General features: G+C 33.4%; 9 protein-coding genes across 9 annotated transcripts; 5 read left to right on the top strand and 4 right to left on the bottom strand.

The window, feature by feature from the left end:
* Nucleotides 1-80: 80 nt before the first annotated feature.
* On the top strand, nt 81-2354 carry WICANDRAFT_69855 (uncharacterized protein; the record flags this gene model as incomplete). The annotated part of the gene is made up of 2 exons (XM_019184186.1): nt 81-1513; nt 1561-2354. Exons 1-2 carry the CDS (start codon nt 457-459, stop codon nt 2352-2354), a joined length of 1851 nt encoding a protein of 616 aa, XP_019037061.1. The 5' UTR covers nt 81-456.
* Nucleotides 2355-2476: 122 nt separating this feature from the next.
* WICANDRAFT_64008 (Zn(II)2Cys6 transcription factor) lies at nt 2477-4351 on the bottom strand (the record flags this gene model as incomplete). Its single annotated transcript, XM_019183651.1, has 1 exon — nt 2477-4351. The coding sequence occupies one exon, from the start codon at nt 4349-4351 to the stop codon at nt 2477-2479; it is 1875 nt and encodes a 624-aa protein (XP_019037062.1).
* A 703-nt stretch (nt 4352-5054) lies between these two features.
* Nucleotides 5055-6605, top strand: WICANDRAFT_18462 (uncharacterized protein; the record flags this gene model as incomplete). The annotated part of the gene is made up of 1 exon (XM_019180790.2): nt 5055-6605. A coding segment is annotated over one exon (1551 nt), but the record flags the coding sequence as incomplete, so codon positions are not given.
* A 3-nt stretch (nt 6606-6608) lies between these two features.
* On the bottom strand, nt 6609-7527 carry WICANDRAFT_80025 (uncharacterized protein; the record flags this gene model as incomplete). The annotated part of the gene is made up of 2 exons (XM_019184988.1): nt 6609-7426; nt 7482-7527. The coding sequence occupies 2 exons, from the start codon at nt 7525-7527 to the stop codon at nt 6609-6611; spliced, it is 864 nt and encodes a 287-aa protein (XP_019037064.1).
* Nucleotides 7528-7830: 303 nt separating this feature from the next.
* CDC39 (CCR4-NOT core subunit CDC39) lies at nt 7831-16134 on the top strand (the record flags this gene model as incomplete). Its single annotated transcript, XM_019183652.1, has 4 exons — nt 7831-7835; nt 8229-14594; nt 14912-14922; nt 14987-16134. 4 exons carry the CDS (start codon nt 7831-7833, stop codon nt 16132-16134), a joined length of 7530 nt encoding a protein of 2509 aa, XP_019037065.1.
* Nucleotides 16135-16318: 184 nt separating this feature from the next.
* UBC1 (E2 ubiquitin-conjugating protein UBC1) lies at nt 16319-17123 on the top strand (the record flags this gene model as incomplete). Its single annotated transcript, XM_019183653.1, has 4 exons — nt 16319-16495; nt 16550-16556; nt 16612-16699; nt 16757-17123. 4 exons carry the CDS (start codon nt 16319-16321, stop codon nt 17121-17123), a joined length of 639 nt encoding a protein of 212 aa, XP_019037066.1.
* A 195-nt stretch (nt 17124-17318) lies between these two features.
* BRE5 (Bre5p) lies at nt 17319-18650 on the bottom strand (the record flags this gene model as incomplete). The annotated part of the gene is made up of 1 exon (XM_019183654.1): nt 17319-18650. The coding sequence occupies one exon, from the start codon at nt 18648-18650 to the stop codon at nt 17319-17321; it is 1332 nt and encodes a 443-aa protein (XP_019037067.1).
* A 290-nt stretch (nt 18651-18940) lies between these two features.
* POP2 (CCR4-NOT core DEDD family RNase subunit POP2) lies at nt 18941-19996 on the bottom strand (the record flags this gene model as incomplete). Its single annotated transcript, XM_019182189.1, has 1 exon — nt 18941-19996. The coding sequence occupies one exon, from the start codon at nt 19994-19996 to the stop codon at nt 18941-18943; it is 1056 nt and encodes a 351-aa protein (XP_019037068.1).
* An 865-nt stretch (nt 19997-20861) lies between these two features.
* WICANDRAFT_56320 (NAD(P)-dependent alcohol dehydrogenase) lies at nt 20862-22019 on the top strand (the record flags this gene model as incomplete). The annotated part of the gene is made up of 1 exon (XM_019182779.1): nt 20862-22019. The coding sequence occupies one exon, from the start codon at nt 20862-20864 to the stop codon at nt 22008-22010; it is 1149 nt and encodes a 382-aa protein (XP_019037069.1). The 3' UTR covers nt 22011-22019.
* Between the last annotated feature and the right edge of the window lie 246 nt (nt 22020-22265).

Consider the following 22265-nt stretch of genomic DNA (forward strand, 5'->3'; position numbering starts at 1 on the left):
TCTTCAACTCAAACGATTTTCTGGTTCTCCAATGAATTATATCATGGGTATTATCTCTTTGGTTGTGCCTTTAGCTTAGGATTCAGCTCCTAACTTCTCATAGATGGCCAAAGTAAACGAAACCCAGAGAGCGACTTGTCGTCTTGCAGAATGCGTTTTGGTTGTTTTTCTTTTGAAAACACAGGAGCTGTTACGCGTTTTGAAGACTACAAATATCTGGATCAAATAGAACAACATGTACATAAGTAATAAACGAACATAACAAGCCATATCAGACCTCGTAGAATTAATTGGAAACTCTAAAGTAGGCTTAAATACGAAAACTTTCACCTAAGATCATGTTTTGTGTTCGCGAATCAACATTGGAAGTGGAAACAAATTTGAAAACCTTTTCAACATCTCTTTTGTAGAGACAAAGATCCCTGTTCATCAACTTCGGCTAGAGGTGTGTTCAAGATGGATAACAACTATCTCCCATCCTCGCAGAAGGACCAGCACAAGTTTGTTCCCAAAAACCTATCGTGGCAGCTAAGAGTGAAGAAATCTCTAAAAGCTTTCCAAAAGACAGTACCTCTACTATACCTATCATGTGCTCTATTTGGTATATTTGTTTATTTATCCAAACAATCAAGTCCAAAAGACAGCTCCAGTACTGCTGATAACTTCCAATATGATGATAGTTCTTACCGTCAAGATGCAAACTCATATGTGGATCCTTACGCTCTTACAAGTTTGAAGAAACCAACTTTATTTGAAGAATTCCCATTTGAATCTGATGTGTCCATGTTACCAATAGCTCCTTATGCACATGTTCAAGAAAAACTTGACTTTAGATCTACAATGGCTGTATACTTGGAAACAATCAAAACATATGTTTTGAAATCAACATCTGGTTCTTCCAATCAACAACCCCCAGTATTCAATTTCAATTGGAAGGATTTCGTTGATTTGAATATCTTGAAGCCATTATTAGAGGAAAAACCAAACTGTTTTAGAATTGGTGCTTTAGGTGCAACTACAAGAATCCCATGGCCAAGTTGTCTTGATGAACCTAAAAATCTTGGTTTTGTTTTCATAAACCCTTCTTTACAACCAGAAACTGAATTTAGGCTATCCATTAGAGGAAAATCATATCTTTTCACAGCTGCTCCCTTACCAAATAAGTTGATTTTCTTAGCTGGTGAATTGGCATTTGTTACAAAAGTTGGTAAAAAATTAGGTTTAGACGAAAATACAATGATTGATGAGTATGTTCAAAGAAAAATGAAAGATACTGGAATTTCTCAAGATCAAATAATAAGAACTCCAGTTGATCCAAATGACGAATTGAATGGTATTGCAGAAGCGTTAAAAAGAGATTTAATCAATTTCAATGTTGACAAAGGAAAACATGTCAGCGTTGATAAAACTTCTTTTAGTGTTCAATCATCAAAAGAGAAAAGTCAGCTGGCCAATGCAGCTAGACATCATGATAATCGTCACTTCAGAAATGTCTTGATCAAGTCCAAAGATGGTAACTGGGTATCAGAAGAGGAATATGATTGGAGATTTTTCAATAAGAAATTAAACAATCTGAACAAAAAAAATCTTTACATAGTGTTGTTGAAAATTACCTACAGTTATGTACAAATTTGGGAATAACCACTTGGTTGGCTGAGGAGTCTTTAATCTCATGGAGCTATAATGGATTAATTGGGCCTTGGCAAGATACTGTTAGATTTGAATTGCCTGCTGCTGATATCTCAAGAATTGCAAACTCTTTTAATTATTCACTGGTCATTTCTGATCCAAGAAATGGTACTGGTAATTATTTGATTGACATATCACCATGGTACTTGGAGAGAGCCAGATATAATGATGGTGGTGCTGCACCAGATGTTGTTGATGGGAGAATTATTGATACTAATACTGGTTTATATATTGAATTGGTGGGTGTTATAAATGCTCCAAAAGTACCAAAAGATATTGCCTTAAAATCAAATAGTGACAAAATATCAGATTATGTTGTTACTGGTAATGGTAATTTCTGGTATTTGCCTTCATTATTACCACTAAATAAAACTTTATATGAAGGTAAATTAGCCAATGTCCCAAAAACAATACCGGACGAATATTTGGAGATTCCATCAGGCTACAACTTTAAAGATCATTTGAGATTGTTTGTTGATGATACTAAATGTACATACGTTCCTGAAGAAGAAAAAGTTAAATTTGATCAAACATATATTGGGTGTTGTCATGATAATCTAATATGGAAAGATTACAATTCAACAAAATTTGCAACTTTGAAATTCTTACAAATGAAAGGTAACCCACTTAATGTTGCCGATGAAACTGATATTAATTTTGATTAGATTTATTTGAAGCATTGTTTAATTTTTGTCCATTTTGTAGAGACTGGTAATTATCTACAGTGTGATTCAAAATATATAAATAATAAAGATACTAATACAATATGTGTTCCATAAGATACCTTTCAGATGGCAATACCACGACCACCGCTTGCCCAACTATACGCTCTTAAAGCTTCTTTCCTTTTATCTGCATTCTCTTTGAACTTTTCAATATAATCGGTCAATAAGATCAAATTTTCGCAATCTTTAATACTCCAAATTAATTGATTTCTAACCATCTTCAAGAAATCTGATGGAAATGTGATCATAACAGCCTCCATCCCTCTAACCAACACTTTGACATAATACTTGAAACGGTTAATCTTAGTAATATTGGTGTGATCAGCACTACTTATATCATTCAGAATTGATAATATTGAAACACCCAATAAAAAAAGGAAAAAACTAACCAAAAAGGGATATCTGTGCAAGTCTTCATCTAATTTTAATATTTCCTCCAACACTTGAATACAGTGTGCCAATCTCTGGTATTGTGCTTCAGAAGAAGTGTTCTCAATATCACCCATAACTTCCCAGCCTTCAATATCTTCAAGAATAAACCCTAAAACTAAATTAATATATTTGGCATAGCACATGTCCAAACTATACGATTTTTCCTTATGAGGACAACCAACAGTGAAAACTTCTAGTTCATTTTTAGAAATTGCATCTAAATTTTGATTTGCAAATGATATTAGTTGGGCTTTCAGATTGAGCTTCCTTTTATCATCGATACCTGTTTTGCATAACGATTTATATTGAGTGAAAACACCCATTATCTTACCTAAGGGTAAAAACCAACCATAAATACCATCAGAAACTTTATCAAATTTGACTCCTTTAACTCTCGAAGGATCCAAATCCGCAGATTGTGTGATTGGCTCTGTGAAATGGACCCATTGAGATTCATCACCTGGTAAATAGATTCCAGAACATTCATCGTCTTGAATCACAATCTCTTTATTGAAACAAATGGCTGTTAAACGATCCAAGATGTACAGCCCCCACCAAGCACGTCTTTTCTCCTCTTTAACTTCCTCAGAATCACTTGGATCATCCTTATGCAATTTCAATTCCACTCCTAGTTCATAACCAAATTCCCACCAGTAAACAGAATCAATAGGATATGATAACCAAGGCATAAAAAACCCTAGATGAACCACAACAATAAAATCATCTAAAGTAGCATACTTGCTGTTTGTTGGTAATTTTTCTTGAATCAATTGATACATTTTCTTAGAAACATATGCTCTTGTACTTCCAGCAAAGAATCTATTATCAATTTGGACAGCGGACGCCAAAAGAATCGCTAGTAGCAAGTTTGGCTGTGTTATTCTTTTACTTTCAAGCATTGTGCAGTGTCTCAATATTGAGTAAACTTTGGAAGCTGGGGGATAAAACTCATCAAAATAAAACTCAAATAAATCATCAGCAACATGATAAGGTAACCCAATTACAATCAAATCATCACGTATGGTTTCCAATATTGGATACTTTGTTACTCCTAGTTCAAAATCTTTGGGAATTGAATGATCAGAATCAGTTGGTGATATTTGGGGTGGTGTGAACATTGTTCTACTTGATGAATGATTTCTATGTGTTATCAAAGAAGCATCAGGTTTTTTACTAGGAATACCAACACCAATAAAGCCACTGGTACTAGTTGACGAACTATGCTCACTTGTTTCACTCTTAGGGCTGGTTTTGAATTTTCTTTTCTTGATATCTTTTGGATATTTTTCACTGGCTCTTCCTCTTCTCTTTTCTTGTCGTAGGTATGTGCATTCAATCTTTACTTGAATACAATGAGCACAAGGATGATTCCCGTCACATTTTGTTCTCTTGACATTACAAGAGTCACACGCTTTCCGGATACGAGCTTTCTTCAGTGCATTTGCTGGAGTGGAGCCAACTGACGCTGTACTTGTTGGTGTTATTAGTTCTGGAGCTTGGGACATAATTATTGATAAGTACAAGTCTTTGGGAAACCGAAATCACCAAGACTTCTTAATTACAATTCCACAGGTGAACAATATCTGCTTTCTGGTATATTACGTTGGATTGACTGGAAACACAAAAGATATTTTGTAAAATATACCAACTCAAAAGATTGGGTTCATAATTTCTATTATCAAAGTGTCAAAATGGCTGCAAAAATTTGACGGTTTTCAAATTTAATGAGCACGGCCACGATTGAGGACTCAGCCGGAGCAAAAATTTCAGGAAAAGGGTGAAAACCCTCCGTAACAGGTAATTCCTTAGAAGGGAAAACACCGATCGGACTTTCTCTTATCGTAGTAAAGCTTGAGCTCTTGATCTGAAGCTCTACACAAGAACTTGACAACATATGTTTGTTTTTATAACTGCAGAAAAGTTTGAAGATAAATGACCCAAGGAATTCTATCAATATATTATGCCTCCATTATGGGCATGGTTGAACTGGTTTTCAAAAAAGTTCTTTTTGTGTAATCAATTTGAAACTCCACGTAGTACGTACAATCTATAATAGAAGATATATGAATACATAAAAAACGAAACACAAAAGACATATATATTCTATGGAAATGATAGCATAACAGCATGTCAGGCCAAACCAATAACCTTTCTGGAAATGAAAAGATACAACACTCACCAACAGTTGAAAAACAACTAGTGACATCTGAAAATACAACATTACCAGCATCAACACTTGTTGCCATTACATTTACAGCATGCTTTGTTTCAATGTTTGCCATGGCTGATCAAACAGCAATACCCATAATACTACCATTCATAGTTGAAGATTTAGATGCACATAACACTATTCAATGGGCAGGAACAGGAGCATTGATTTCCAGTACAATATTCAACATTATTATAGGAAGATTTGCTGACTTCTTTGGTAGGAGATTGATGATGATAATTAGTTTATTCATTATTGGTATATTTGAGGTAATGTGTGTATTTGCTTGGAACTCAACAGCATTTTATATTTTCCGGGCATTAACAGGTTTAGGAAATGGTGGCACAATTTCATTGGCTATTGTAATAGTATCAGATAACGTGGCACATGAGCAGAAAGCCACATTCCAAGGCCTTTTGGGTTTATCAATAGGTATTGGAAGCTGTTTTGGTCCCTTTTTATCCTCAGCATTTGTTTCAAATATTCGTCATGTTCATAGTGGCTGGAAACAATATTTCTTTCTAATGGGTTGTGTTTTCATCCTATCAGGATTTCTGAGTATTCTCACATTGTCCCAGACAAAAGAGCACAAGCAAGTTCAGCCAAAAAAAATACTAAAATCAATTGACTTTCCAGGTTTAATCTTTAGCACAGCCGTTGTGATTTTAATTCTATTACCATTGAATATGGGTGGGTTAAACTGGAATTGGAAAGGGTTGAAAGTTATTTTGTGCTGTGTCTTTGCATTTTTATCATTTGTGGTATTAATTTTGGTTGAGTATGGTAATAAAAGTTCAGCATTGATACCAATGAGTTCATTTACAAATTTCAAAGTCTGCAACTTTATTCTTCAAACTTTTCTCATCAGCATAGTTTATTCTTCAATGATCTATCATTTGCCAATTTATTTCACCAGTGTCCATGAAATAGACACTTCACATATTCCAATTATCCTATTAGCTATGTTAATTCCATTAGCATTAGGATCAGCAGTGTCAGGGCCAATAATTTCCTCCTTGAATCGCTTCAAATATGTTATAGTTTTAGGGTACACACTTGTTCTCATGAGTCTAGTAATGCTTTGCTCAACACCAAAGACACCATTGAAAATCAAACTTCCATTTAGCATCATAACATTAATATTCATGGGCACTGGATTTGGATTTATCTTTACTCCATTAACCACGGGAATTCAAAGTCAAGTTTCAAAAAAAGACGTATCAGTTGTGTTATCAACAAAGGCTGTTATGAAGAATTTTGGTAATTCATTGGGTATTGCAATGTCCTATGTCATCTTTTCAAATAGTTTGATTACTAAATTGGAAAAATTGGAATTGAATGAAAATTCTAAAAATTTTGTTATGAAAAGTCTTGGGAAAAAAATGAATCTTTCATTTTTATTTCATGGAGAATCATTGATTGAATTGGAAAAGATATATGCAAGTTCTTTGAAAAACGTTTTCATTGTATGGATTCCAGTTACAATTATCTGTTTGGTTTTATCTTTATTTCTTGAAAACAAAGGAGTTGAAAACATTGCAGATGAATAGTGACTAATATTTATGATGGTATTCATCTTCCCAAATATCACGCTGTAATTTGAACCAATCTGGTAGATCATTTTCTATAGGTAAAACAACTTCAATAACCTCAATATTTTTGAAAATTTGTAACGGTAAATAAAAATTGTAATCAGTAAAACTCAAGAAGGAACTTTCCAGACTTTGTTTTGCATCTGACTTTTTCCTCTTTTTACGAAGTTCTGCCATTCTTAATAAATTCTTAGGCACTTGGGGAGATGCAGATAGCAAGGTTTCTTCATTCTCATCATCATCCAACTCTAAATCTTCAGATAGTCTCCTTTCGTTAAGTGAACCATAAGTGTAGTCTAAAGAACTATTTCTGCTTGACCTTGATCTTATCATAGAAGCAGGTCCAAATGAAAAATTGGATTTCAATTTTAATGTTGCCAATTCAAGAAATGTTTCAGCAAAATAGTTTGAATTTTTACCACTGTATAATCTATATTCGGATATTAAACTTGAATAGTTCCATTTACAGATTTTCCTCAAGAGACCAATTATAACATTAGTTTTGTCAATAATTAGCAAATTGCAGTTTTTTTTGTTCAAAAGCACTTCAAAGATTTTGGTGATAATCTCCTTACTGAATACCATCCAATCAGGGTTGTTTTCATTGATTTCAGTGTTTATTGATTGATTTTCAAATTTTATAGCCTCAATATTATTCAAAGTCATGAAATTTTGGAAATTTTTCATCATTGGAGACTCATTATCCAGTAGAATTATTGATTTTAATTGAAGAGTTTCCAAGAATGCAAAATTTATAGCATCTAATTTTGAACAGCGGTCTTTCCAAAATTAGTACAAATTAACTAGATAAAACAAGAATACGATCCATCTTACAAATTCCCTCCTCTACCAATCCAAAGTTATCAGGTGGTAATAGCATCTTGAGCAAGTTGTGTACAATAGGTGATGAGCTGAATTTGTTGAAACTTGTTTAATTTTGTTGAAAGGAAAATTTGGGAGGGCTCGAGTAAATGCACAGATAGTTTCGCTTTAATACCCGAATGCGGAAGTCAACAATTTTCCTATGGAGCACCATTGGAAGCTAATGTGACTTCAACACAATCCTTGACTTAAATCTGGTGGCAAATTAATCAACTTACAAAAATCCAAGATGCATTCCCACTCAATAAATACTCTTGTACCTATTAATCAACACTGGATATTGAACTGAGCTAGCAAAATCATGAGGTGTTACCCCCATGAGCTGGCTTCGCGAATTTTCAATAACATTGAATCCTGATTCTTCGATGGAAAAAAAAACCGTGAGCAAAATCATCAAGAACTACAACAACAATAACCAATAAACAACAAGTTCATTGAAACACATCATCCACCGATTACCCTTTGAACATATTTTGTGTCTGCTGCATCAATTATAGTTCACACCTTCAAATCATTGAGCTTTTTGTACAATTGGAAACAAACAGTGAGTTGAGTTACACCTTCAGCGGGAAGTACTTTCAGAATAACTAACTTACAGAACCACAAGACCCGTCCTTTGTGTTTACTTTCCATTAAAAGAGCTGCTCGCCTATACGTTGGTTGAACTGACTGCCTTTAAATTCAAAAGACTTCTCGAAGCATCTCAGTTAGTTTGTCACAACAAGAATCAAATCGCCCACAAGAGGGCTCGAGACAGGAGTTATTGAACTCGAAGGTAAAAGAAAAGATTATATCACAAGACCTTATTAAGATCACATCATCTCAACTTGCTTCGCTTGCTACAATCATCAACGAAAGTAACTTTGACAGTACATTTGATCAAATTCATAAGATTTGCAACTCATCTGTTCCAGAAGTTTATTATCGTTATATCACCAGATTATTACTGACAAGTTCTACTTTGGTTGAAACTAATACCATTACAAACCAATTCGTGGAAAAACTCATTGCCAAAGAATTGAAATATTTAGTTGAAAATCCACAGTACATTGATAGATTTTCAAATATTGTTTCAAGAACTGACTCTGTCTTACTCAAACAATTCACTTTAAAAGAACTCTTTGATCATTTCAAGCTAGACGAATTTGAACAAGTTTCACTCTCACTAAGTTTAGAGAACTCTCAGGATCTAAAAGCTCAAGTTAAATCCATTTTAGAAGAAAATTTATCAAGTTCAATTAATCTATTAAAGACAAAGAATACAAATCAAACTTTAGTTTTTTTCACAAGTTTTTTTGGCTCTCAATTACCTAGCGTATATCAAAAACTTTTAACATTCTCAAGTTTATTAGAATTTCTTGCACAGGCGTCAAGTGAATATCCAGGTTTAGAGTTGGCAATTTCCAAGTTCTTCAAGTCACTATCCGAAATGAAATTTCAAGAAATTTTAGCTACATTGATGCCAGAGCATATTGTCCCTGAAAGATTATTAAATGATCTATTGTCAATTCAATCACAAGAAGACTTAGATGACGCACTTGCATTATTATTGTCAGAAATTTTGTATCCAGGATCACAAAACTTGGCAAATACACCAGGTCTGACTGCTCTTACTCCTCAAAATGTTCCTGAAGCTTCTGCAAAGGGGTCTCAGTTTGGATCCATCATTAGAAAATTGCCAAAACAACCAACTTGGAACGTTATCTTTAGCAAGATGTTGTCGAGGTTAGTCAATCCTGTCATTACTCAGGAGTCATTGAGTGAACTTTTATCGGCCTTCGATGATAGCACCATTGATGCTTTTTTGGAATATCAATGGCCAAATGATTTCAAAATTAATTTGTACATTTCACTAAGACAATTGAACCCATCTTTAGGAGCATTTGATTTATTAAGAACAAACTATTTGAAGCCAATTGTCAGTGATTTATCTTATCCAAATTTGAAAAATTCTGTTCTTTACTATTACAATGTTACCAAGTTAGAACTTGATTGTATTTCAAATTCAGGTGCTATTGAAAATATTGAGCACAAAAGATTTTTGCATCAAATATTTGAGGAAGATATTAGAACCGCCCCAGAATTGATTGCACTTGGTTGTTTACAATATTCACCACCATCACCTACTATTGATGATTTGCTAGAAAACTTGGTTGTGCATTTATTAGATGGTAGTTCCTCATATTATCCATTGATTTTGAAAACTCTTGATCAAAAGGATCAATTGCTGAAAATAGTTGGTAAATTGATTACCAATAAGGTCTCCATAAATGATCAAATCATGGCATACTTGGTTTCCAGTGACCTTATCAGCGGTTACTTGGAATCGGTTGATCTTGCAAATGGTTTAGATCTTGCTGTTTTGTCTGTTAAGGCTGGCTGGGAAGGATTCTCCAGTTATTTGTTCAAGAAGAAAAGAGACACATCTTTCAATGATGTTTTATTAAGTTATTTACGTGTCCAGTCCTCGATTGATGAATCCAAAACCAATAATCAAAAAACAACGAGCTTGAAAGCCATTTTTACATTGCTGGAAACTGTTGCTAAACAGGATTTAAGTGAAACACAATTTCAAGAATTTCAATCAATACAATCTCAAACTTTACAAGCATTCCCGCGTTTAATTAATTTTGGATTCGGACATGATGATGTTATTTTGGCTAATGGTGATGTTAATACCTTCCCATTTGATGTTGAACAACAAATGAAAGTATTTTATCAAAGAATGTACAACCATGAGATTGATATCAAAGATGTGATCACAATGTTGTCGGAACTTAGAGAAAGTAATGTTCCTAGAGATCAAGATGTGTTTGCTTGTATGATTCATTCATTATTGGATGAATATAGATTTTTCCCTGAGTACCCATTAAATGCTTTAGCTATCACGTCTGTCTTGTTTGGTTCAATGATTTATTTCCAGTTGATAAGAGGAACAGCTTTAACAATTGCCTTGAGATATATTTTAGATTCTTGCAATCAATCACCAGACTCTAATATGTTCAAATTTGCTGTTCAAGCTCTTTATGCATTCAGGCAAAGATTACAAGAATTTCCAAATTATTGTTCAGCTTTATCCGAGGTTGATAGTTTAAAATCACAACCCCAAATTTATCAAATTATCATAAATGCTGTTAATAATAAATCGTCTGGTGGTGATGTGCCATTGAATCAAACACAGAAGCATCAACAAATATTTGCATCAAACACCACGGCGGCAGCTGGTGGATCTGAAGCAAAACCACAAATTTTCAAGTCTATTACCGCACAGGTTCTGTTTCCTAACAACATTACTCAAGAACAACCAAGACAAGAAGTTTCACAGCGTATTTTGTTTTTGGTTAACAACATGTCAGATGAGAACCTGTTGTCTAAAGCTAAAGAAATACAAGCACTTTTAAGTCCTTCAATTTTCCATTGGTTTGCTACATATCTTGTTGGACAGAGAGCTAAAACAGAACCAAACAACCATGTCCTGTATGGCTCACTTGTTGATGTTATATCAAACGATTTGTTTGTTGAGTATGTTACTAGTGTGACGTTGGAAGAAGTGAGCGATTTGTTGAATGATTCTGAAGAGACACCAAGTGAACGGTCATATTTAAAAAATTTGGGTAGCTGGTTAGGTAGAATTACTTTGGGAAGAAATAGACCATTGAAGCATAGAAATTTGTCTTTAAAAGATCTTTTACTAGAGGCTAGTGAAGCATCAAAATTAGCTCTTGTGATCCCATTTGTCTGTAAAATTTTAGATCAAACAAAAGGTTCTGAGGTTTTTGAACACCCTAATCCATGGACAATTGGAGTGTTGAGGGTTTTGGCTGAACTTTATGAGTATGCTAGTTTGAAATTAAATTTGAGGTTCGAAATTGAAGTTTTGTGCAATAGTTTAAAGATTGATTTGAAAGATCTAGAGCCAACACTATTTATAAGAACTCATGGTTTACCAGATCCAAAGGCTACTTTGAGTGATGGTGTTGTTAATATGAATTTGAATGATACCACTGCCCCTGGCTTGCCACAATTTACACAACCAACAAATTTACCAGATGCTCAACAACAGGTTCCTACTCGTGATCCTGCTTCTTTGATGAATCAACCACAAGTTCAACAACAACAACAACAACAACAGATAATTCCCCCACAACTTGGTCCACAGGTTGCACAACCACAGCAACAAATCAATGAAGCTTTGTTCCAGCACTTGTTGGGTTCCACATCTTTTGTCACACATCCAAACTTGAAACGTTTGTTTATCATGGCTTTAACAAAATCAATTCGTGAAATCCTACCACCAGCTGTCGAAAGGGCTGTTAGCATTGCTGTTACTACTGCTAGATCTTTGATTTTGAAAGATTTCGCCACTGAAGTTGATGAACTAAAACTTCGTTCTGCCGCTTACACTTTAGTTCGCCGTTTGGCAGAAGGTTTAGCTTTGGCAACCTGTCGTGATCCTTTGAAGGAGAATATCCAGACAACAGTTCAATCATTTGCTCCTCAATTATTAAATGTCGAAAACTCCCCTTTTGAAGAGCTTCCTCAAGCTATCAATGATAATATTGATCTTGCCTGCAGTTTTGTTGAAAATGCTGCTATGGATAAGGCTGTGAAGGAAATTGATGAGGTTTTGGTCGCATCTATTGCTGCTCGTCGCCAACATCAAGAGAGAAGGACTGATCAGCCATTTTACTCTCAATATCTATCAAGATACTCAGTTCAATTGCCTGAACCATTGGGGTTGAAACCAACTGGTGTCACACCTCGTCAATATCAAGTTTATGATGCTTTTGGAAAACATGAATTAACTTCACCAAATGCAGTTACAACACAAGTTATCCAACCACAACTAGAAGCACAGGCATTGGCTCCAACTTCAAGTGTCAATAATGTTAATCAACAGCAGCAATCACAACAGCCAATTACAATTGAACAAACATTCGCATATTTACAATCACTAGTTGATAGTCTCTTAAAAGCTATTGCAGATGTCGAAGGTACAAAACTGGATGACATACCTTCTGATTCACCAATCAGATTAATAATCACACAAATCTTTAGTCTCACTGCAAGAAATTTAGCTGGAGAATCTTTAATGTTGAAAATCGCACAATTTATTGTTAACGCTCTTTTCACTACATCCGAATCAGATTTGTCAGTTGAGGTATTTGTGTTTTTGTTAGAAAAGATCTGTACAATTTCAGTTTCAACAAGAAAAGATGTTTGCTGGTGGTTAATTCATGCTTCTGATGAAAGAAAATTCAATAGTAAGGTGATGTTCACTTTATTGAAAGCTGGTTTAATCAGTGCATCTGATTTAGATAGACCATTATCCAAATCAATCACCAAGGAAAATAAAAATTCTATTGATTTTGCCATTAAATTGATTAAAGAGAGTGTTTCTTCTGAAAACTCTGTTGCATTCAGATCTGATTTTGCATTAACCGTTGATGTTTTAAGAGATATTAAAGATAATGAGAATATTGTGGAATTTTTGAACTTTTTAGAGAAAGAACCAACTTCTCTAGTTAATAATGAAGTTTCAGAATCTGATAGAATGGGTTATGTTTTCACGGAATGGGTTCGTTTGTTGCAACATGAGCCTAAAAATGAGAAGCTTCATATTGTTTTTATTCATCAAATGGTGAAGAGTGGTATACTAAATAAACCTGAAAGTATGACATTGTTTTTCAGAAATGCCGTTGAGATTTCTGTTGCATTTTTCAAAGAAAGTGACCCAGTTAGTGATGTTTTTCTTTCAACTGATGCCTTGTCCAAACTTATTGTTAAACTTTTAATTTTGCAACAAGAGAGTGAAATTTCCCGTTCAAACTATTTCAAGTTAATTTTATCAATCATATCATTAGTTTTCGCAAATGATCATGAGAATTCACAATCGGAATTTAATGAAAGACCTTATTTCAGAATTTTTTCAACATTATTATCAGAATGGTCAATTGTTGCTACTGATTCACATGATCTTGATGATTTCAATACATCATTTTATTTAATTTTGGCTGATTTTTTCAATGCTTATCAACCTCTTGCATTCCCAGGTTTTGCATTTGCATGGGTCACATTGATATCTCATAGAATGTTCTTGCCAAATATCATTGAATCAAATCATCCAAAGGCTCAAGGTAAATTTGTATTATTATTGTTGGACTTGCTAAGATTTGAAACAAAATATATCAAATCAAAAGATATGCCAGAAGTCATCTCGGTCATTTACAAAGGTACATTACGTATCTTTTTACTGCTTCTTCATGATTATCCAGAGATTCTTGTTCAGCATCATTATCAATTGTGCTGTGAAATTCCTCAATCGTTTGTTCAGTTAAGAAATATTGTTTTGTCAGCTTTCCCAAAAAGCATATCAATGCCTGATCCATTTACACAAGGCTTGAAGGTTGATCGTCTGCCGGAAATTACTGAAGCTCCTGTCATATCTTACAATCCTTCTAATGATTTGAGATCATTGAAGAAACCAGTAGATGGTTATTTAAGAATTCCATCTAATATGCTTTTGAAAACAATAATTAATGGTATCAAGCAAACACCTGTTGAAGAAGCAGGTATTGGTTATTCAAAATCTAACTTCAATGTTAAAGCTATCAATGCGATAGTTTTGTATGTTGGAATACAAGCTGTTAACGATCGTCAACCAAATGGACAAACATTCAACCCAAAATCTTCACATTTTGCATTATTGTCGGGATTAATGCAAGAAGGCACTGTTGAATTCCAGTATCACTTGATTGAAGCTATTTGTAACCAATTGAGATATCCAAATTCCCATACTCAATGGTTTAGTTATATCATTTTACATTTCTTTGGTGCTCAATCATTATGGAACGGTAAGAAATCACAGGTTCAACAAATCATCACCAGAGTTTTATTGGAAAGAGTTATATGTAACAGACCTCATCCTTGGGGTTTATTAATTACATTTACAGAGTTGTTGAAAAACACAGAATTGGCATTTTTTGACTTGGATTTTACAAAATCTGCCCCTGAGCTTGAAAATATTTTCGGATCATTATTACGTCACATTGGTTCCAATTCCAAGTCAGTTGCACCAGCAGTAGCTTCTGCCTGATTGTAAAATATTATTTGTATATTAGAGAGAATATGAATTTAATGAATTTATATACTTTTGTAGTGTAGTCGGCGCAGTGTTGTTGTGGCCCGTCTGAAAATGACAGATTTCGCGAAGGATCAAGATGAAGTTTTCTTGTTTTTTTTTTTAATTATTGTTGACACTTCAACATATACTGAGAAATCCTCAAAAACATAGAGGTTATGTTATCATTTTTGAGGAAAAGAAGGTCCTCTGGAGAGAGTGACATCAGTGGTATAGTAGATCAACCTAGAGCAAAGTCTAGGAAGCCACCAAGTTAGTGTTTTTTCCTTTTATGGGGGGGGGGGTTTATTCTTGAAAATTTACTAACAAAAATTAGATACCGCTTTTAGACAACAAAGACTAAAATCATGGCAACCCATACTTTCACCAAGATCAGTTCTACCTTTATTATTCCTAATAGCCATCATTTTCACTCCTTTAGGAATTGCGTTGATATATACTACATTTAATGTTCAACAATTAGTTGTGGAGTACAGTAAATGCAGTGAATTAGCTAATACATCAGATTTTGGTCAAGTCCCATCTCAATACGTTTCAAAGCATTTCCAATCTTATGATTCAAAAGATTATAATCCACCGCAATGGAAATTGACTCAGAATGATGATGATTTAACTTGTCAAATTAAATTCTCAATCCCACATGAAATAAAAGCACCAGTGTTTTTATATTATAAATTAACCAAATTTTATCAAAACCATAGAGAATATGTTGAATCTTATGATTTAAAACAACTAAAGGGTGAAGCAGTTAGTGCAGATGATCTAGATAGTGATTGTAAACCTTTAAAAACAAACTCTGAAGGTAAACCATATTATCCATGTGGGTTAATTGCAAATTCATTTTTTAATGATACATTTCAATCACCATATAAGTCAGATGATGAAAGTTCAGTTTATGATATGACTGATAAAAAAATTTCTTGGAGTGCAGACAGATCAAAGTATAAGAAAACAAAATATGACCCATCAGATATTGTACCACCACCAAATTGGGCTAAAAGATATCCAGACGGTTATACTAGTGAGAACTTACCAGATTTATCACAATGGGAAGCATTACAAGTCTGGATGAGAACTGCAGGATTACCAAGCTTTATGAAGTTGGCTTTAAGAAATGATTCACAAACTTTGGAAAAGGGTGATTACGTTATAAATATTGGATTAAATTTCCCAGTGTCCATGTTTGGAGGTACCAAATCTATGGTTTTAACATCTAGCAGCGTTGTCGGTGGTAGAAATTTAAGTCTTGGTATTGCGTATCTCGTTGTTGCAGCTTTATCTGTGTTTTTTGGAATAATATTTTTGATTAAGTATATTATTCAACCAAGAAAATTGGGAGATCATTCATATTTGACGTTTGACCAACAAGACAAGAATGAACAACGTACAACTACTGGGTCTAGATCAAACTTGGAACCCCAGGACTCCAGAGATGAACCAAGAAATGTTCGTGAGATTCTTTGAACTTGTATAGTATTTGATATCAAGCGTTTTTATTGTGTTTTCTATTGAGGGTAAGTACTGCCATTTCGTACCGTGTAATGTTTTGGTGAGATTTTCCACAAAATTAAAACAAAACAACAAAATGAATTGAAAAATCCAAACTTGTGAGTTGAATTTTGTTCTAAACATTGAGAATTATACCAAAATGTCTAGAATGAAACGTATTGTGAAAGAATTGGACGATGTCCAGAAAGATACTGAAGCCTCGATAACCCTTAATCTGGTTCAAGAAGATGATTTAAGTCATCTCAAGGGTACTTTTATTGGACCACCAGATACCCCATATGCAGGAGGTAAATTTGTCGTTGATATCAAAATTCCAGTGAGTAATGTGAATTTCCATATTGGAGAATATAATATTAACTAGATATTCTAGAATGAATGTAAGTGTAGCGTTTGAGTATTAATTTTGAGTTTAAGTTGCTAATCATTTAAAAGACCCTTTCAAACCACCAATTATGAAATTTGACACCAAAGTTTATCATCCAAATATTTCATCAGTCACAGGTGCAATTTGTTTAGATATGTGAGTAACTTGAAGAATCCATATTTTAGTATATACTAATTTTTTTTTTGCCTTCAGTTTGAAAGATGCTTGGACACCAATCTTGACAATAAAGTCATCATTAATTTCGTTACAGTCATTATTTCAATCACCAGAACCAAATGATCCACAAGATGCTGAAGTTGCTAAGCATTATATATCCGATAGAAATGGATTCACCAATACTGCTAAATATTGGACTCAAATATATGCTTCTGATAGCGATTCAAAGAATGTTAGCGATGCCGAGTTATATGGTATTGATGAAGCAACAGTTAAAAATTTTGAAAATATGGGATTCCCAAGGGATAAGATTATTGAAGTTTTAAGAAGATTAGGTTTGAAGAAAATCGAGTCTGGTGAACCAAGAACTGAAAATAGAGTGATTGAAGAATTGCTTAAATAGTTGTTATTTATGCTATTATATTTTTTTTTTTTGGAGTTATACAACTATTTGTAATTTAATTGTACGAGCGCCATATTAAAACAGCTATTTGTTTTCACTTTTAACTTCATAAATAAGCTATTCTATAATCATCATATTATTATGCAGCTTTTGATATTATCTTAATTTGATTTTTTTGATTTCATTAATTGAACATTATTTGTTTGTATTTTTCTTTTTTTGATTATAATTAGCATTATTATTTTGTCTTGGGCCATCTTTATTCTTATTATTGTTTTGGTTGGTATTATTATTGGTATTTGGTTTTCTATCTTTAAATTCATATCTTTTAGTTTTTTGTTCAATTAAGATTGTGCTTGACCCAATTTTTAAATTTTTGGTAGCTAAAGCCTTTTGTTGTGATTTTTCCAATTCAAAATCAGCTAAAGCATAAGTGCCTCTTGGTTCAACTTTAGTAGTTTTACCAAATTCTTGATCCAATGCAATTTTCAAATCTTGAGCAGTTAAATATTCGGTACCTTTGATTAAAACAGGGTACAAATGTTCAAATTTCTTTCTTGATGCCTTTTGATTGGTGATGTTTTGTAAAGGAGGTTTTGGTGATGGTTCTTTTGATTCTTTAGATTCTTTTGTAGTGTCAGTGTTTGGGATTGTTGGTGTTGTAGCTTTTGATTTAGGTTTTGGTTTTGCAACATTTGTTGAAACAACAGGAGCAGAACTTGAGATTTGAGCCCAGCTTTTCTTGACAGGTTTAGCAGGTTCTTGTTCGGTTTGCTTCTCATCTTGTTTGACTTCTTCTTCTTCTTTTTCTTCTTCAACTTCATTCTTTTTTGGTTCATCTTCTGGAATTTCAGGAGTTTCCTCGTCAACAATTTCAACTTCTTTTTCCTCTTCAGCAGTTTCAACTTGTTTTGGTTCTTCAACAGCTTCAATTTCAACCGCTTCAGGTGACTCCTCTTTTTTTTCCTCGTTGACTTCACCATTAATTTTTGGAGTCTCATCTTCTAATTGTACCTCTTGTTCAACTTTTGGTTTCTCTTCAACAACGGCAATTTCTTCATCTTGGTTCAATTCAAAATCATCATCAGGAATTAATCTAAAGATATCATTACTGATATCATAAGCATTAGCAACTTTACCTGGAACCAAGATAAAAGATTGAGTAAATCTATAAACTGGACTTTCATCAGTTAAAGCCAATTCACCAATGATTGAAATTAAAACAGAATTGTTTAATGAAACCGCTTGATAATCAATACTTGAGACTCTAATTTTACAATTTTTAATATTTGATTTTGAATAAAAATTTTCAATTTCTTGAATTGATGAAACTTGTTCAAATTCAATTGATTTATTGATAATTTCTTGATCATTATTATTTGAAGGGATTTTTGAATGAGTTAATGTGGCATCTTTTGTATAAGCTTGATATAATTCTGTAGGGTTTTCATGTAATTTCCCATAATAAAAGCTCACAAATGAATAAGTGACTTGTTCAGCAGAAGATGGTGATGGAGATGGTGACATTATTTATACTTTAACAAAACCAAACAACAACGGAAAAAAAACAATGACAAATAGAAAAAAAAAGGGAACGATGATGACAAGTGGAATTTTAATTACCAACAAATGAAACAATAGATTGTAATTGATTTCAACTTCCCAGGGGGTAAAAAGAGTCAATTAATTTCTTGTGTGTTTTTTCTCAAGTCTGTTGATGGTTCACTTTTTTTCTTTAAAAAAAAACTTCTTTGGAAAAAAAAACAAATCGGTTCACGCACTACATCTCAAAGCATTGTTAAGGAAGAAAATAATACTCATAATTCATTTAAAAGAGGATTTTGTTGCTGTTGCTGTTCAGTAACTAGTCCATGGATCAATCCATTGAATTTGTTTATATCATGAAGCTTGTTTTTCATTTCAATGAATGTTAAATTTGTTAAAAGTGCTTGACCTCCAGTAGATACAAAAATATTTAATCTTGGAATATTTAATTCATCTGCAAGATTTTCCAAGCTTAATTTTGGATTTGTTTCTTTATTTGTTAAACCTTTTGATAATATTTTCAAATCATATAAATTGGGGAAAAATAAACCAATTTTATGTAAAAAATCTTCTTCTTTTGAAGGCATTTGATTATTTGTTAATAAAGAAATTAAAAACCCAAAATCATAACCTGAATGGAAACTTGTCCAATAAACATTTGGTAATAATATTAATCCAGAACTTGTTAATAATTCTGCAAATTCAAATTGATCAATACCCAACATTTGATGTCTATTAAAATCAATTCCAGTTTTAACTAAAGATTCAAAAGCTTCATTTGAGATCATTTCTGAATTCAAGTCAAATTTAAAATTAAATTGCCAAGTACTATAAATATTATCAGGTTTTTTACCATTTGAATCACTTAATGAAATCCCAAATTGAATTAAATTCAATAAATCAGTATTTGTTCTTAAAGTTTGATAATGATAATCATTTGTTGAAGTGAAAACACCAATTGGTCTGGCCAATATACCTGGGAATTCTGTACTGAATGAAACATAATTATATTGAGTAATTAATTGACGTATTATATTAAATTCTTGATGGAAATTATCATTCCAAACTTCTTTAACAGTTGTTATTGGTAATGGAACTGATCCTGGTACTTGTGGTGGCTGATGTTGTTGCTGTTGTTGTTGTTGCTGCTGAGCTTGTAATTGTTGGGCTTGTAATTGAGCTTGTACTTGGGCCTGTTGTTGTTGTTGTTGTTGTTGTAATAATAAAGGGTTTAAACCAGCTCTTTGGTTTATTTGAGGAGAGAAGGACAATTGTTGTAGTTGGTTCAGTTTCTGGAGCTGGGCAGACTGTGAAAGATCGTTCTGCATATAAGGGAAGCTCATCTTGGGGTAATTGGTTGATTAGCTGATGAAGTTGATGTTGATGTTGAATTCAAAGGTTTTTTGCCCTTCAACGAAAAAAAAAATGGGCAAAATCAGTTCGCGAAATACAGAATCAATTCGCGAAATAAGTCATGTGACCATTTTTCAGAATAAGTATAAGCGTCGATATCAATGTAAATAATGAAGGAGTATTATGGTCCTATGAACATATGGTCAAAGTCAGAGCACTGTATACATGAACAATGTGTTTTGTTTAGTAATTGGTTGTTCTAGATCAATGTATTAATAAGCTGCTAATTGCCGTGGTTCAGCTATAGCCTATTATTGTAGGTATACGCTGCTCTGCATCGTTTAGCCTACGGCTGGTTTGATATTTCCGTAATATATACTTCGTCAATTGCTGTAGAAATATAGCTAGTAGCTAGTAATTTTGATGGTTCAACTTGCCTCAATTGCGATCAATTGTCGAATTATAAATCGATGATATCAAAATTTCATGATCATGCAGATAACGACAACAAGTTGCAACAACTTGAGCATGAATTATAACCAGCTGAACGTCTACAATCAAGCAATTCATATCACAAGCATCTCAATTTATTGAATAGTTGATTAAACCGAACTTTCATTCGCTCCAAAAGTCCCGTGTACTAAAATCTTGGATTGCTGTAAACATTTTTCATGATGATTGTCGACGTTGAATGGCCAAAAGCTTCCATGATTAAAATTGGCTCGGACGTCAATCAAAATTTAAAAAAAAAATATTGGGTATAAAAACATTTGAGATTTCGGACTTGAAACTTTCATTCATTCGACTCAATCCCACTCAATTACACTTATTATTAATACAATGTCTTCCACTACTGTCAATTATCCAAAAGAATTCAAAGGATTTGCAATTTCTGATCCAAAGGAATGGTCAGCTCCGAAATTAACTTCATTTGAACCAAAACATTTTGGTGATAATGATGTTGATATTGAAGTTGAATGTTGTGGTGTTTGTGCTAGTGAATTATTCACTTTGAAAAACGAATGGTCTCATGATGAATTACTTTGTTTGAGTTCAACTTATGGTCCAAAGACTCAATGTGTTGGTCATGAAGTTGTTGGGAAAGTTGTTAAATTAGGTTCAAAATGTAAAACTGGGTTAAAAATTGGTGATAGAGTCGGTTTAGGTGCTCAAGCTTCATGTTGTACTGAATGTTCTCGTTGCAAAGAAGGTAACGAACAATATTGTGCCAAAACTGTTGGAACTTATGCTTCCCGTTATGAAGATGGATATGTTTCTCAAGGTGGTTATGCATCTCATGTTAGAGCTCATGAACATTTAGTTTTCCCAATTCCTGAAGGGATTGAAAGTCATTTAGTTGCACCATTGCAATGTGGTGGGTTAACAGTTTATTCACCAATTAAAAGAGGTATTCAAGATGTTCAAAACACTGTTCCAAAAGTTGCCATCATTGGATTAGGTGGATTGGGACATATGGCTATTATGATTGCAAAAGCTTTAGGAGCAGAAGTTACAGCTTTTTCAAGATCTTATTCTAAACAAGAAGATGCCAAAAAGATGGGAGCTGATCATTTTGTTGCCACAGGAGAGGAAAAAGATTTTGAAAGCAAATTATATGATACATTCCATTTAATTTTGAATTGTGCTTCATCAACAAGTGCCTTGGATTTAAATAAATTGTTGAAGACTTTAAAAGTTAATAGATCATTTATCAGTGTTGGTTTACCACATGTTGATGAAAAGTTTGAAGTCCAACCATTTACATTTTTCAGTAATGGGTCAGCAGTTGGATCAAGTTGTTTAGGATCTAGAGCTGAAGCCATTGAATTATTTGAATTGGCTGTTAAACATGATATTAAGCCATGGGTTGAAACCATCAAGGTGAGTGAGGCTGGTGTCAGTGAAGGGTTGACCAGATTGGATAAAGGTGATGTTCGTTATAGATTCACATTGGTTGGGTTCAACGAGTTCTTTGGGACTGGTAAATAGATTGAATACTAGAGCATGATAATATTCACATGTAGAGATTATAATTCCGCTGGGATTACGTATGCTCAAAAAGTGTCACGTGACATGACTCTTTGTTTGACATGTGATTAAAGACGATTGAAAAGATGGAGAAGTGACAAGGAATAGATTCAATTCAAAGAGAAGTTAGTGATGGTGATGGTAATGGTTATGATGTTATACAATTCATAATATTATGATCTCGATTCAATCTGATTCCAATGCTTCCATAATAGA

Source organism: Wickerhamomyces anomalus (assembly GCF_001661255.1).
Source record: "Wickerhamomyces anomalus NRRL Y-366-8 unplaced genomic scaffold WICANscaffold_5, whole genome shotgun sequence".
Classification (NCBI taxonomy): domain Eukaryota; kingdom Fungi; phylum Ascomycota; class Saccharomycetes; order Phaffomycetales; family Wickerhamomycetaceae; genus Hansenula; species Hansenula anomala.